This window comes from Sycon ciliatum, chromosome 2 (genome assembly GCF_964019385.1).
Source record: "Sycon ciliatum chromosome 2, ocSycCili1.1, whole genome shotgun sequence".
Classification (NCBI taxonomy): Eukaryota; Metazoa; Porifera; class Calcarea; order Leucosolenida; family Sycettidae; genus Sycon; species Sycon ciliatum.
In genome coordinates, this window is record NC_088644.1 from 21510665 (window position 1) to 21524617 (window position 13953).

The 13953-nt window shown below is 47.3% G+C and overlaps 3 protein-coding genes across 3 annotated transcripts; 1 reads left to right on the forward strand and 2 right to left on the reverse strand.

The window, feature by feature from the left end:
- Nucleotides 1-600: 600 nt before the first annotated feature.
- Nucleotides 601-10195, reverse strand: LOC135809203 (dol-P-Man:Man(7)GlcNAc(2)-PP-Dol alpha-1,6-mannosyltransferase-like). The gene is made up of 9 exons (XM_065322492.1): nt 9943-10195; nt 9707-9839; nt 7695-7868; nt 7107-7313; nt 6750-6853; nt 5666-5895; nt 5357-5511; nt 1822-1900; nt 601-970 (listed from the first exon to the last, which is right to left on the reverse strand). The coding sequence occupies exons 1-9, from the start codon at nt 10078-10080 to the stop codon at nt 742-744; spliced, it is 1449 nt and encodes a 482-aa protein (XP_065178564.1). The 5' UTR covers nt 10081-10195; the 3' UTR covers nt 601-741.
- A 107-nt stretch (nt 10196-10302) lies between these two features.
- Nucleotides 10303-11551, forward strand: LOC135809207 (NADH dehydrogenase [ubiquinone] flavoprotein 2, mitochondrial-like). Its single transcript, XM_065322497.1, has one exon. The coding sequence runs from the start codon at nt 10352-10354 to the stop codon at nt 11081-11083; it is 732 nt and encodes a 243-aa protein (XP_065178569.1). The 5' UTR covers nt 10303-10351; the 3' UTR covers nt 11084-11551.
- Nucleotides 11552-12116: 565 nt separating this feature from the next.
- Nucleotides 12117-13764, reverse strand: LOC135809208 (NADH dehydrogenase [ubiquinone] 1 alpha subcomplex subunit 8-like). The gene has a single exon (XM_065322498.1). The coding sequence runs from the start codon at nt 13651-13653 to the stop codon at nt 13111-13113; it is 543 nt and encodes a 180-aa protein (XP_065178570.1). The 5' UTR covers nt 13654-13764; the 3' UTR covers nt 12117-13110.
- Between the last annotated feature and the right edge of the window lie 189 nt (nt 13765-13953).

Consider the following 13953-nt stretch of genomic DNA (forward strand, 5'->3'; position numbering starts at 1 on the left):
GCGATTGGCCCATATGTTGTAGTCTTTTGGACGCTGAGTCGACTGGTTTTGGTCCGAAAAGGCTACGATGCAGCGTTCCTCCTTTATTCCCAATCGAACATGGTTGAACAAGCGGTCACGTGCTCCTGGGTGCCCAAATCACCTGGTCACCGCGCCAGCAGGCGACAACTTTCACACCAAGGTTCAACTCGAGTGACAGGACTGCACCCAAAAAAGGTCAAACAGGCTAGTAAGTTGTACCCTGCAGGCACGGTGACCAGGTGACTGGTGTACGCAGGAGCACGTGACCGCTTGTTCAACCATGTTCGATTGGGAATAAAGGAAGAACGCTACATCGCAGCCTTTTCGGACCAAAACCAGTCGACTCAGCGTCCAAAAGACTACAACATATGGGCCAATCGCGGTCATCCGTGCTTTTATAAGAACGAAATGGCGCTTTTAGTGACATTTTGCATACAAATCCCCATCTAGTAGGGCGCAGTCACCCAGTTTCGGTGGAAGTGCGCGAGTTCGATTGGGAATAAAGGAGGAAGGGAGCGTCTCAGCTTCCTCGGACCAAGACCATTCGACTCAGCACCCCGAAGACTACAACTGGTGAAAATTTGATTTTAGGGTATACTTCCCCTTTAAGTAGGTTTATATAGTCTCTTGAAGTAACATGTTGTGGAATAGATCAAAGCGAGAACAAATTAGAGTTCTGTGTTATTTTGGGTTGGTTATTCAATGTGTCAAGCACTGGATTCAGATTTTCCGTTTGTCTAGAATCGGTGTGTTTCGTTGTAAGATTAGAAGCTTGTCCTCTAATTTCACGCCACGTGGAGCCGTCCTCCACGCCATCGTACTGAACCCACTGACTGAAGCTAGCCGAGTGTGTGTAGTTGCGTAGACACCAGCATCTCGAGCTTCGACTATGATGTGTGTGAATTGCAGCAGGGCTTCACCAGGTGGCAGTTTTTCTTTCTTCGAGTATCTGCAGAGAAAAACATATGCATGCATCCTGGTTATAACATGGTGTTGGTAATGAATGAGGCATGTAGGATGTGCAAGGATATGTAAAATACCCTGAATGCACTTTACAACACCAACATGCCTCTAAATACCAGGAGACGCTTTACAACCATCACCCTCATCCACAGCCTATACGGTCTCACCCTCCGATCCTATCGTGCATGCGGGTGGATGGTATCGACCTAGGTTCAATGAGCCCAACTGAAGAGGATGATGGTGTACATTGTGGTTGCACATGCAGTGGATTTCCCAGCTATGGACAAGTCATCAAAAATCATACTTGCACTTGGATAAGAGAAGTTCTAATGTACATTTTATGTACTTGACATACTTGACGTACACTAATGCCAGGCTGCTTGACAATCCGAGAAGCATGAGATACAAGGTCAGCTTTTCAGGACAAATGCTGCCTTCATCACAAGAGATTCGGATCCAGTGCGTAATTACTGCTTCACTGACAAACAGTGGGTAGAAGCATGGAAGCTTCAAGAACGTGCTTTTCACACTACAGATTTCGGGCATGAACTTCACAAACGAAACTGTCCAGAGAACGTGGACCAGAAATGTTCGCTTGTTTTGTAGGCAAGCAGTCTGAAACCTACAACAGAATCCACTGGCTCACTTGAAGCACAGTTGTGGCCAAAGAAATGCGACCGGCGAGTCAAAAGTAGCGCCGCATTTCCAATTCAAGTACGGCACGCACGGTCCAAAAACCCATTCAAGGGCCGCATGAGCCTTGGCGCTGCTTTGGACTCGTGGGTCGGATTTCTTTGGCCACAACTGTACGTGTACATTGTATGCCAGTATGCTTGCCTCCATGTTGAGTTGTCTTGGCCAAAGCGAGAAACACCGGTCTGAGCAGCAGCATTGCAGATGTGAAGGTAGACATGGCCTGCACATGGAACATTCAGAAACGAAAACATGAACACAAGACCAGGTAAATTCATTGAAGGTACAATATGAGCCGTCAGATGAGAAAACAGACCTTTAATATCACAAAAAGTCATATTTTTGTTTGTGGTACTATCTGATTGCCAGGAGCACCAGGAATCGCATGCAGAAAACTAGAGTTGATTTGGACCAGGGGAAGTGAAGTTATAGCCTCGACAGTAGGAGACCATTACAAATTGCACCTCAATTTTGGGTGCAATACCAACAATTGTTTCACCTACTTTGGATAATATTTTCTGTTTCCTTTGACCGATATCCACAAACTTGGGCTTTCTGGAAAGCTCTGGTGACAAGCAACCCGTTGGGCCCAAATCCGATAGCAAATGAAGCACAGCTCCAGCGCAACAAGCTGCAGACATCGCTTCAGCGCTAGACTTGCGCCGTCACACGAAAATCGCTCGCCATTTCAATCTCTATTATCCCAGGACGCCCACTTTTTTTCGTGAAGATGCAGTGAGAGCTTCCAAGACGTCTGAGCTTGTTGCCGAGATCGTAGATCGCTTGAAAAGGGGGAAACCCCAGGTCTGGATGGAGCGTTTGACTCGCGTGTAGAAATGCAAAGTGCGGTGACGTATCTTGCAGGCTTCGCATCTCGGGAACGCAGCATCGTGCCGCGATCGCGCTTGCTGCATTGGAATCCTTGGAGTTTTCTCTTCGATTTACATACTTGGATTGTCCCCAAAGACCGATATTTGACTGAAATACGACGGTTTGTAGTTTGGTTGTCCAGACGCACCAGTGGGTAAACTCGCCAACTTTCAAGTGCACTTTTCTGCACTGTACAGTTTTTGCGATAAGGTCTGTTTTCTCATTTGACGGCTCATATTATAACTGCCCCATGAGAGGATCGTGTCTGGTCAAATGCAGGGTTCGATTACTGGATGCGCACACATGCCAATATGGGGAATCCACATTTGCAACGATAAAACCTCAAATTTGGGTTGGTGGGGACAATCTCAAACTAATTCAGCTAACATGGCATGATCATTAATGTTGTAGATGCGACCAGCACTCATCCACATACTGGCAATACTGGTAATAGCAAGATTCTGGTAGAAAAAAGCGGAGGTGTTGACTGAGTGAAACCTGTTCTCAGTAATCACTCATAAGAATCAGGGAATGGCCTATCACTCGCCAAATCCATACTCCCGCACAATTCACGGCACAGCCGATTCTATGGTCTACCTAAAGGTCAAAAGCCAGGCCCTCCGCTGCACCCTGCTGTGTCTACATGTGGTTCGTCAATGGATAATGTCTCCTTGTTACTGAAACGTATCCTGAATCAGTTGTTGAAGTTCGTTCCAGCACATTTGGCCAGTACAAAGGAGTGTATCGACATGTTGAGCGATGTTGTTCTTCCCGATGATTGTACTCTTGCCTCACTGGATGTCTCGTTGTATTCGAACATACCAGTTGAAGAGAGCATTGATGCGGTGGCGGAGTTTTGGAGTAGCATCGGAAGGAAGTGGATATGTTTCACCTGTCACTGTTGGATGTTCGGGAGCTCCTGTCAGTCGTGTTAGTGTCCAACTACTTCCAATTTGACGGTATCCAGTACAGGCAGAGGAAAGGTCTGGCAATGGGCAACCATCTCAACCCCCAATGGCAACCATCTTCAATCAAAGCTAGAGTCCGAGGCGATAGCTATGTTTCTGTGGAAGCCTCGCTTGTATCGTCGCTACATCATTGATTGTCTGGTGGTATGGTGTCATGGTCTTGTCAACCCCCAATGGCAACCATCTTCAATCAAAGCTAGAGTCCGAGGCGATGGCTATGTTTCTGTGGAAGCCTCGCTTGTATCGTCGCTACATCATTGATTGTCTGGTGGTATGGTGTCATGGTCTTGTCAAGTTGATGGAGTTCGTGCAGTACTTGAGCAGCAGACACCCCGACATACGCTTCACAGTGGAACACACCCAGCAGAACGACTCGCAAGCCCAGTCAGCTACCTAGACTCGTCTATCTCTGTTGTGAGCGGTGTTGTGCAGTGGGAGTTATTCGCAAGCCCAGTCATAGTGGTGTCCATCTGTCGTACGAGTCTTCATTGCCATTTGGGGTGAAGCGGTCGGTTGCCCTGGAACAGTTGGCGCGCAAACAGCAACGCATCAACCGACATAGGAGGAGGGGAGAGAGGAAAATCGAGACATTGCTGAGAGACAACGACTATCCAGAACACGCTATTCAAGCAGCCAAACAACAAGCAGGCACACCAAGACCATCAACCACCAGACAGCGACAACAATCGTACACATCCATCAAACTGCCCTTTGTCAATGATCATTTGGCACATGATGTTCGTCGTACGGTGAGGTCTTTCAGTAAGGATGTGCGTGTGGTGTTCCAGTCCGGCCGGTCGCTAAGGGGCATGTTGGTATCGTCATGATTGTCCCGTCCTGAATGCCCGAAGAAGGAAGTATATAAGAAGAGGAGAGGAAGAGGGCAACATACTGAATGCCGTGCATATGATGCTGGTATGGAGAGTGGTCAACTCAATGTTATGTACACTTTGCGCTGAGGAGTACGTTGGCGAGACCGAGAGAACTGCCAGGAAGAGATTAGAGGAGCACTGCAGAAAGGTCAAAGCGCAAGCGCCAGAGACACCATGGGGAGAACATTATGCAGAACACCGAACACAACAAGTAATCACGTCTACACCCATCACCAACGCATCCATTCTCGTCACGCAGTTGTCCCTTGTAAATCGTCGTATACGTGAAGCAATGTTTATTCGTGATAGACATCCAAGTGTGAACAGGGACTGTGGCTGGAGACTGCTGGACACAGTGTGAAATTGATGTGTTATTATGTTGGTGTTGAGATAGACTATCATGTTGCACATACATGGCACAATAATCTTTGGTGTTTTTGTGTGCTACCCGGTTGCATGGTAGTAAGTAGTAAGTAGTAAATATTTGTCTTCATCTTTGTCCTCGCACCCCTGGATCCAGCTACACCGCATACTTTTGCATTCTTTTCTCCATGTCGCACTAACACACATTCTGACATACAGATACAGCTCAACTCTTCTCTCCTTTCCTCCCTCCCTTTCTCCCAACACCTTTCACCATTGCTGCTATTCTCCACACATACACACACTTTTGGCACAATTTAATTTTTTCCCCTTCCTTTCTCCCGATACCTTTCACCATTACTGCTACTCTTCACACATACACACATTTTTTAGCTCCCTTTTTTCCCCAGCCCTTCTCATCACCTTCCTATAGCACCACACAGCATATCTACTCGTTTCAGTTTTTGTTGGCATTAGTTATATGTTTTCACCCTGAGGATGGGCCATGCCCACAAATTTGGTGAATTCAATTATTTATTGTGTGCAGCGAAGAGACTGTATTTGGAAAGTTCGAGTTGAGGTACCTAGAGTTCAACATCATTGTACCTTCTGGATTCAGAGAGTGAAGCCTCTGCAGGGCTACCCCTCCTGGATAGTTGTGGTGCGAGACGTAGAGAAACCCTGCTGAAGCCGTCATGCCAGCTGTGATGCACGCAATGCATGCCAAGCGCGACAGTAGACGAAATGATTGGAGATTCCACCTGTGGTTGACAAACACCGAAGAGAACATGAAGCGGTACACAATCTCCACTAAATACAAGCACCCTTGCAAGACAGAACGGAGAGGGAAGGGAACAAGCACAGAAGAACTGGTCCGACTGCGTCTCATAAATGAACCCGAAGTACAGGACTTACAAATGCTTCAGTCCGAGTGCGGCCGCCACGTTGAAGACGGGCAGAGCATATATGATGAAACGCAACTCTTTGTGCGGCAGGAAAGAGTAGAGGCAGACAAAGATGAATGCCGGAGCAATAACACCTAGCATGCGATAGCCACCAGCCCAGGTTCCAACAGCCATCAATGGGATCGCAATTGACAGGCTACGGGGCAATGCAGAGTAGAAGTACCACATGAACGGCATCACCTGCAAACTCATTGTCAAGGAGATAACAGTAAAAAATTCACCCGCACTTCATACACATTGTCCATTTACATTGTGTGTGTGTGCTGGTCCCATGGGTGGTTCTAACAACAACATACAGCTGACGTGGCACTGCTGCAACAGCAGTGGACGTTCCACTCAACGGTAACAGCAAGAGTTGTATGCACACAGCATTGCTGACGTTATACTGTAAGATATGCATGCAGATATTGCATAGTGACAATGCCCAAACACAAGAGGCCTAATCAACAGTTTAACAGTGAAACTGTGACAGCGATAGCAATGTCAGTGGCATAGCAAAGCCACCTCACTGTGACCTCAGCTTTGCACATGCAATTTTAAGTTGTTTGACACTACCACAGCACCAGTACGACAATACTGGAGTAAAATGCGTTTCACAGCTGCAGGGCATCAAGTGCCACCGCTCGACTCGGGGTGAGGCAAAAAAATGCGCCGGTGGTCGGAACCCATCATAATTCTAGGAAACTGAGAAAGGAAAACTTTGAAGTTTCCCTTCCCCAGCTACTGTAAAAGCAGAAATTTTAGGTGGTGTAATATTTTCGGTATTCTCCAAAATCGGCGGTTCGTCGGAGGGAAATTTTCGGTAAACCCGCGTTCCAGGTAAGTGTACTAGTACTACACCGACATTTTCGGTGCGTTTTATTTTCGGTAAAAATTTCGGCACCGAAGTTACCGAAAATAAAACACCACCGAAAATTTCTGCTTTTACAGTACATGTAATACAAGAACCATCAAATACATGTACAGCCGAAATACAACAACTGGTAACGGTCCCAAGAGCAATCTACACAAGCCAGCGTACGGGGGTTGGATACACCCCAGTTCTTGCTCTTGTTCAGGACGGTGTTGTAATACAGCACCTCTCCTTCAGCCCACAGCCAACGTTGCCACAAGAATGAATCAATAAGGACGGACAGGCCTGTACAGAACAAACACCAGAAAGTGCATTCTACATTACCTTGTGTACAGTACAACACAACGGAATACGATATACACTGCACATGTATGAACAGTTCAACGCACTAAAATAGATTTCATTGTACATGCTTCAAAGAACTCTTAACACAAACAAAGACTTTATCTAAAGTGGCCAACCTTGGCAGCTGCACATGACACCAACACCACAATGGCTAGACAGTAAGTACATGTGCCGGTATGCCGGGTGCACTCACCAATCCACAGCGGAACTGCAATCAACGCATACTTCACATAGGTGATGAGACGCCGCTGGAAGCCATGCCGCTGCACGGCCAGGTCGACAACGGCAACTGGCGCTAACAGCAGGATGAGCTCGGAGCGGAACACCAGGCCAGCCAAGGCACTCAGCAAGATGAACTTCCTACGCCGTCCATCTAGCCAACTGGCCAAGCAGTTCAGCACTGAGTGAGGTAGAGAATCCAGCATATGTACATACAGTACGTACATGAGAAAGCAAGAGAGCACAAAACATGCACATACATGAGAAAGTAAGAGAATACAAAATCGTTGAAATGGTACAGAAAACATGCCTTGGCCCACTGCAACAAACAAGGAACATACACAGCTTTCTTACGAAGAGAGGGTGAAGAAGCATTTACAAATTACAATATATATAACTGTGTACCGACTGTCTCCTGACTTAAGCCAGGCATTGGACCCAAATTTAATACCCACTTCAGATCATCAGAAAATATTCCCGACGCTGAAGAAACGAGAAAGTCACTCGCGTTTTTCCTGAAATGCATCAAAAGGAAATAAGTTTGTATGGAATTTGGCCTTACCAACAACAAGAGCGAATGTGTTGGGCAATGGTCGACTGGCATAGAACAGAAAGTGGAACTGGCTGATGGTTATCAACACATAGTAGACACATAGCCGTGTGTTGAAGTAGCGCTCAGCGGCACGACGAAATGTGGCAAGTGAGACTACCACCAGCAGACCCAGCACAATACGAACTGGTGTAACACAACCATAGGCATCAACACACACATTGCACACAAGCAGGATTGGTTACACAATATTCAGTACTTTTGGTACAACACCCTGTCACCTCAAAAAGTCAAATTAGACTCCGTCTGAGTGAATTTCACCAGTTTTGCGTTTAATCCATGTAGCCTTGAAGGCGCCGAACCATACCATAACATACTAAACATACTGTGCTGTCGGCAGCCTAGTAACCTAGGCCATTTAACTTTCATGTACTCCATACACAGTTGAGTCACCGCGTATATATCGGTATACTGTGCTTGGTGAAATCCTAGCCTGTTCGTTCCTCGGCGCTCCGTTCTTCGGCGCCTGACAGAACTTTAGTAACGAGAGAGCTTGGAAGCTCAGGGCCCTACGCTATGCTTTTGCCTTGATGACCTAGGCAAAAAAAGCATAGTAAATTTTTCATTTCTCCTATTTTTTTTTCAAGACATAACTCGGGTTTCGAACCCGCACTCTCGCCCTGCATGCATCCCCCGATACACTTTGCATTAGGGGTGAAACGAATGTGAAAACCGAGTAGCCGAATATTCTTTGGCTTAAAGGGCAAAAATCAAAATTTCACCAGTTGTAGTCTTTGGGGTGCTGAGTCGAATGGTCTTGGTCCGAGAAAGCTGAGACGCTCCCTTCCTACTTGAATCCCAATCGAACTCGCGCACTTCCACCGAAACTGGGTGACTGCGCCCTACTAGATGGGGATTTGTATGCAAAATGTCACTAAAAGCGCCATTTCGTTCTTATAACAGCACGGATGACCGCGATTGGCCCATATGTTGTAGTCTTTTGGACGCTGAGTCGACTGGTTTTGGTCCGAAAAGGCTGCGATGCAGCGTTCCTCCTTTATTCCCAATCGAACATGGTTGAACAAGTGGTCACATGCTCCTGGGTGCCCAAATCACCTGGTCACCACGCCAGCAGGCGACAACTTTCACACCAAGGTTCAACTCGAGTTCAACTCCAGTGACAGGACTGCACCCAAAAAAGGTCAAACAGGCTAGTAAGTTGTACCCTGCAGGCACGGTGACCAGCTGACTGGTGTACGCAGGAGCACGTGACCGCTTGTTCAACCATGTTCGATTGGGAATAAAGGAGGAACGCTGCATCGCAGCCTTTTCGGACCAAAACCAGTCGACTCAGCGTCCAAAAGACTACAACATATGGGCCAATCGCGGTCATCCGTGCTTTTATAAGAACGAAATGGCGCTTTTAGTGACATTTTGCATACAAATCCCCATCTAGTAGGGCGCAGTCACCCAGTTTCGGTGGAAGTGCGCGAGTTCGATTGGGATTCAAGTAGGAAGGGAGCGTCTCAGCTTTCTCGGACCAAGACCATTCGACTCAGCACCCCGAAGACTACAACTGGGGAAATTTTAATTTTTGCCTTAACTTCCCCTTTAACGAACGAACGTACGAATATTCTTTTGGCAACACAGACATCACATGCCCTCCTCTCAGTCATTTGATGGATATTGTCATTACTATTAGGTATGACAAACAGTAGTGCCACATAAAATGCACTGCCACATAAGGCTACTTCGAAGTTCATACATGTTATGTGCAACATTGGCAGTCCAGTATGCTCATTTGGAAGCAACATGGCATAACAGTCCATGGTGCGACGTGTACAGTAGCTGCTTCGTACATAATCATTATTGAACGCCATGGCCATGCCAGCACAGACCCATACGAGCACAAAAATTATACTGAAATTCACGAAAATTCGTGCTGGAGATATTTTCTCTCCGGAAGACTGACAACATGACATTCAACAAAGGCTGCCTGCGCACAATTGCAACGATAGACTTACCAATGTACAAAAGAGATATTTTGGGTAGTGCTAGTAGTCGAGATAGAGCCACAAACGGAGCACTCAACAAAGACAGAAAGACTGGACCAAGAAATGTTCTGGGAACAACGCCTGGGAACTCCACGTGGTCATACTGAGCACAAAACAACAACAACAACAACAACACAGAACACCGGCACCATCATGAAATAAAGCACAGCGTTCCCAAGAGTTCGCCGTTGAGAAGCACTCCTTACCTTAGCAATGTCAAAGCGATGGAAAATAATGTCGTGCAATGCTTGAACATTGAAGCTCTCCTCGACCTTGGTGAACGGACAGGCAACTACGTAAAGAATTACAACTCCAGCCACTAAATTATCCCATCTGGTTAGCATTTTGGCGCTCACTACGTGAGAAGAAGCCCTGCGAGTAAACAAAGAAACGGTGAAGCAAACGTGTGATTCGCCACCATCTTCTTGCCAGTTTCGCAGTCTGGACAACAACCTTTGTCACGGTCGGACGTGCACACGTGTTGCATTTTCAAACTTTTACACCTTCCCCGCGATTTTTTCAATGCCACAAAAAACATTTTTTCAAACCTCTTTTTTCGTGCTGTCCAAAAAACTAGCCGCTGTTTCCTTGGCGAGGAGGCGAAGGGAAGAAGAAATGGCATCCCTGGCAAGACGATTTCTGCGCCAGCCGCTTTGCGCTGGCATCAGAGGTTACCACTGTGCTCGCGTGCAATGCTCTGATACGCTGTTCGTTCACAGGGATGCTCCAGAGAACAATCCTAACACTCCGTTCGAGTTTACAGCCGGGAATTTGAAGCGCATCGAGACGATCAAAGCGAACTACCCGAAAGGGCACGAGAATGCCGCGTCGATCCTTCCAGTGCTGGATCTAGCGCAGAGGCAGCACGGGTGGCTGCCCATCTCTGCCATGAACAAGGTAGCCGAGGTTCTGGAGGTGGCACCCATGCGGATTTACGAGGTAGCAACGTTCTACACGATGTTCAACCGTGAGCCAATGGGGAAGTTTCACATCCAGATCTGCACAACAACGCCGTGCATGCTGCGTGACTCTACTGCTATACTGGACACGATCAGGTCTAAGCTGGGCATAAAGGTCGGCGAGACGACCCAGGATGGCCTGTTCACCCTATCCGAGGTTGAGTGCTTGGGTGCGTGTGTGAACGCGCCCATGGTCCAGATCAATGATAACTATTACGAAGATCTGACCGTGGACGACATGGAAGAGATTTTGGACACGCTAACCAAAGGTGGCAAGCCAAAGACTGGTCCCCGCAGCGGACGCTTTGCTGCCGAGCCACTGAAGGGCATGACAACGCTGACGGAACCACCGACTGGGCCGGGCTTTGGACTGCAATCTGATTTATAGACAATATCGCTGCTTATGGTTGCTTGTGACCCAGTCGCCTTTATCTTTGGTTACCTCGGTGAAGACGACTGGGAGTGGATTATTGGGAGAACTTGGATGTTGGTCGATATTGCTGAATTCCCGTAGAGTTGCAATGCAACGTTGACCGTTTTGCCATGCATGGTTCTATTTCTATTCCTCTCCTTACGCTGTACATACAGGTGCTGACGGTTTTCTTGCATCTACGTTTTGCTTTCACGGTGTATTGGTCACAGTTGTGCTTTGTGTATCTTGTACTGTAGTCAGTTATACAGATAGTTCTAATTGATATTTATATACTCACCTCCGCAACTGACTTGGAGGCTCCGGGCTAAAATTGATTTGATTTTAGTAGACCGCACTGCTCCAGCTGGTGGGCAAGGTTTCACTACATTTGGCTTGTCTAGCAATTGTTCTTAAAAAGTTGTATGTGGATTTCATTTGCCATTATTCTCGCTGTCTTCTTTCGTGGAACGGAGTACAACTCAGTGGTGTACGCGAAGTACAAAAAAAGGTGAATGACGTTGCTCATACATCTTACATTGCAGTAGCGGTTGGATTGTTGCCGGTTTCCACCGTTTCACTGGTCTGACATGGTGCATGCAAGTTACTACGATTGTAGCTGCATACTACTTGAAGTAGCTGCATTGTGTGCTGTTGTTTCCTCAGGCAGGCGGATTAGATGGGTAGCCTGTGACAGAACTCTGACACTAAACAGTTACATCATACATGATTCCTTCCCACCCCCACACATACATACAAGTCGACGACTGTTCGTTCCACAAAACGACCAAGGCTCCCCAGCACACCATGGACATGTGAACTTTACGAAATACAGCCTGGTGGCAAATGAAATTATGTGCCGCTAATCATTCTTGTGAATCTGTGTTCCAGCAGCTTAATGCGGCACACACACATACCGGTGCTAGGCTGTGCATCGGGTCTGTATCCACACAAGGGCAATTGCCCATGTATTTCATCAGCCAAATGACAACACATACACTGATACCATGGATATGGTCATGAACTTTTGTCCAACACTTGCGGCGGTGATAATCGCAGAACTCTAAAAGGCAAACCGTGAACGATCAAAACCAAATCCGACACGGTCTAGGCCAGGTTTCAAAAGACGGCAAATCAATGCCAAAGACTTGGTGGACTCACTCCACATCGTACTCTAAAATACAAGTAGCATGCGGCGAGTCTGTTCAAACTGCTCAGCTTGGCTCGAGTCGATGTACACAGTCCATACTGCATATTTCATCCATACTGATGCCAGGCCAAACACGTGGAAAGCATACTTCAAGTAGTGTTGGTACTCCGCGGCTTAGGATCTGCCTGATGATCCATTTTGCTTCACGAACACTCAACAGTATACATGGTATACTTCACCAATCATTGACTGGCAATAGCAATGTACACGAGCCTACTGACACGCTGCAAACATGTCAGAAATAAATTATACATGTAGCAAGAAAGCTATACCCAAACATCCATTGAGAATAGTAAAGCCTACGGGAAATGAGAACAGCAAAGCCAGCAAATAGCTTATGCCAAGGCATTTAACATTTAGAGCAGTATGTACAGCGTCATAAATTTCAACAAACTACAAAATAGGGACCACCGAGCATAGCAACCCTGTACCGGACGTTGCAAACGAGGAGCAAACGGATTGGCTATGAAATAGTGGATAGCTGAGAGGAATGCTTCATGTGTCAACGGCTCCATGATCCAGCCGGCGCCTGGACCGACCGGAAAGCTTCAAGCAAATCTCCGTCTGCTCTTGCCAGATTTGTAGTGTACCCGCTGCAAGGTGGTAATCAGGGTGTGGTGTCTTAGAGTGCAAGCATAGCTCCATCTTAGTTAGACGAGCTGCTCGTATTCCACATGTCCAATGGAAAGTTGCGAATACAAAAACATTCTATGTGCAAGGCGTCAGACTGAACATCAGCCGACGGTATGCACTGTCTCAGATATATAGGGCAATCAATACGGAGAGAAACTCCGTGCTAGAAATTCCTCATGACCATGCCACGAGGCGGTGGGGTGGGTCGTTCCAACCCTGTATGCTCCAGAATGCACTTGTCCAGTGCAGGCTGGTGTTTTAGGCAATGCTCGTGATCCAGATTTCTATTGTCCAAGCAAGACCAGTGCTGGCGGAACTCCTTGCGACAGTGATCGCGCACCTTTAGCAGAAACGCACGGGCACAGTCCGACACCGCCTTGCCCTCGTTCAGGCACATGCGTGGGTCCTGCTTGTCTCGTTTGCAGATGAGAAAGTCCTGACTCTGTGAGCGGCACTCAACGCCAATGAATTGCGCAGCGGACATCAGTGGTGCCGATGACACGGGAAGCTCTTCGTATTCCAGCATATCCCACGAGATATCCGCCATCTGGCCCTTTCTCTTCTTTCTGAATTTCTCTAGCTCTTCGCCGTGCGGAGGGTTCCAGCCTGCTGGCATGTCCTTGAACTTGTTCTTGTCCGCCCATCGCTCTGGAAATTGCGCATAGTCCTTCTTGTCGGTGAAACGCTTTTTCTCCTCGGCCGCCATTCTGCTAAGATCTACTCGAGTTTTCCACTTTCTGTCGTTGGAGGGAAACCTGGAAACGGCTCCCAACCTAGTCTTCTTCCTTCTTCTCTCTCCGAACGGCAAAGAAAAAATAATTGCAAAGGAACTGTTTTTCTGTGAACGTCACCCGGCGCGGTCAGCGATAGCGGCTGTTGTAGTGTTGAAGAAAAGGGCACATAGCGGCGGCGGGTGCGCCCGCTTTGTAATGACGTCACAATGCCACGTGCAGTGTTCGTGAGTAGATTTGGCGCGAACATGGGATCACGCGTGTGGTGTAGCACT

Coding starts and splice junctions, on each gene's coding strand:
- LOC135809208 (XM_065322498.1), bottom strand. CDS start 13,653: ATGGCGGCCGAGGAGAAAAAGCGTTTCACCGACAAGAAGGACTATGCG.
- LOC135809207 (XM_065322497.1), top strand. CDS start 10,352: ATGGCATCCCTGGCAAGACGATTTCTGCGCCAGCCGCTTTGCGCTGGC.
- LOC135809203 (XM_065322492.1), bottom strand. CDS start 10,080: ATGCTAACCAGATGGGATAATTTAGTGGCTGGAGTTGTAATTCTTTAC. Junction 5,896..6,749: donor ACAAGAGCAAGAACTGGGGT/GTATCCAACCCC, acceptor ATGAGTTTGCAG/GTGATGCCGTTCATGTGGTA. Junction 1,901..5,356: donor TCACTCTCTGAATCCAGAAG/GTACAATGATGT, acceptor TTCCATGTGCAG/GCCATGTCTACCTTCACATC.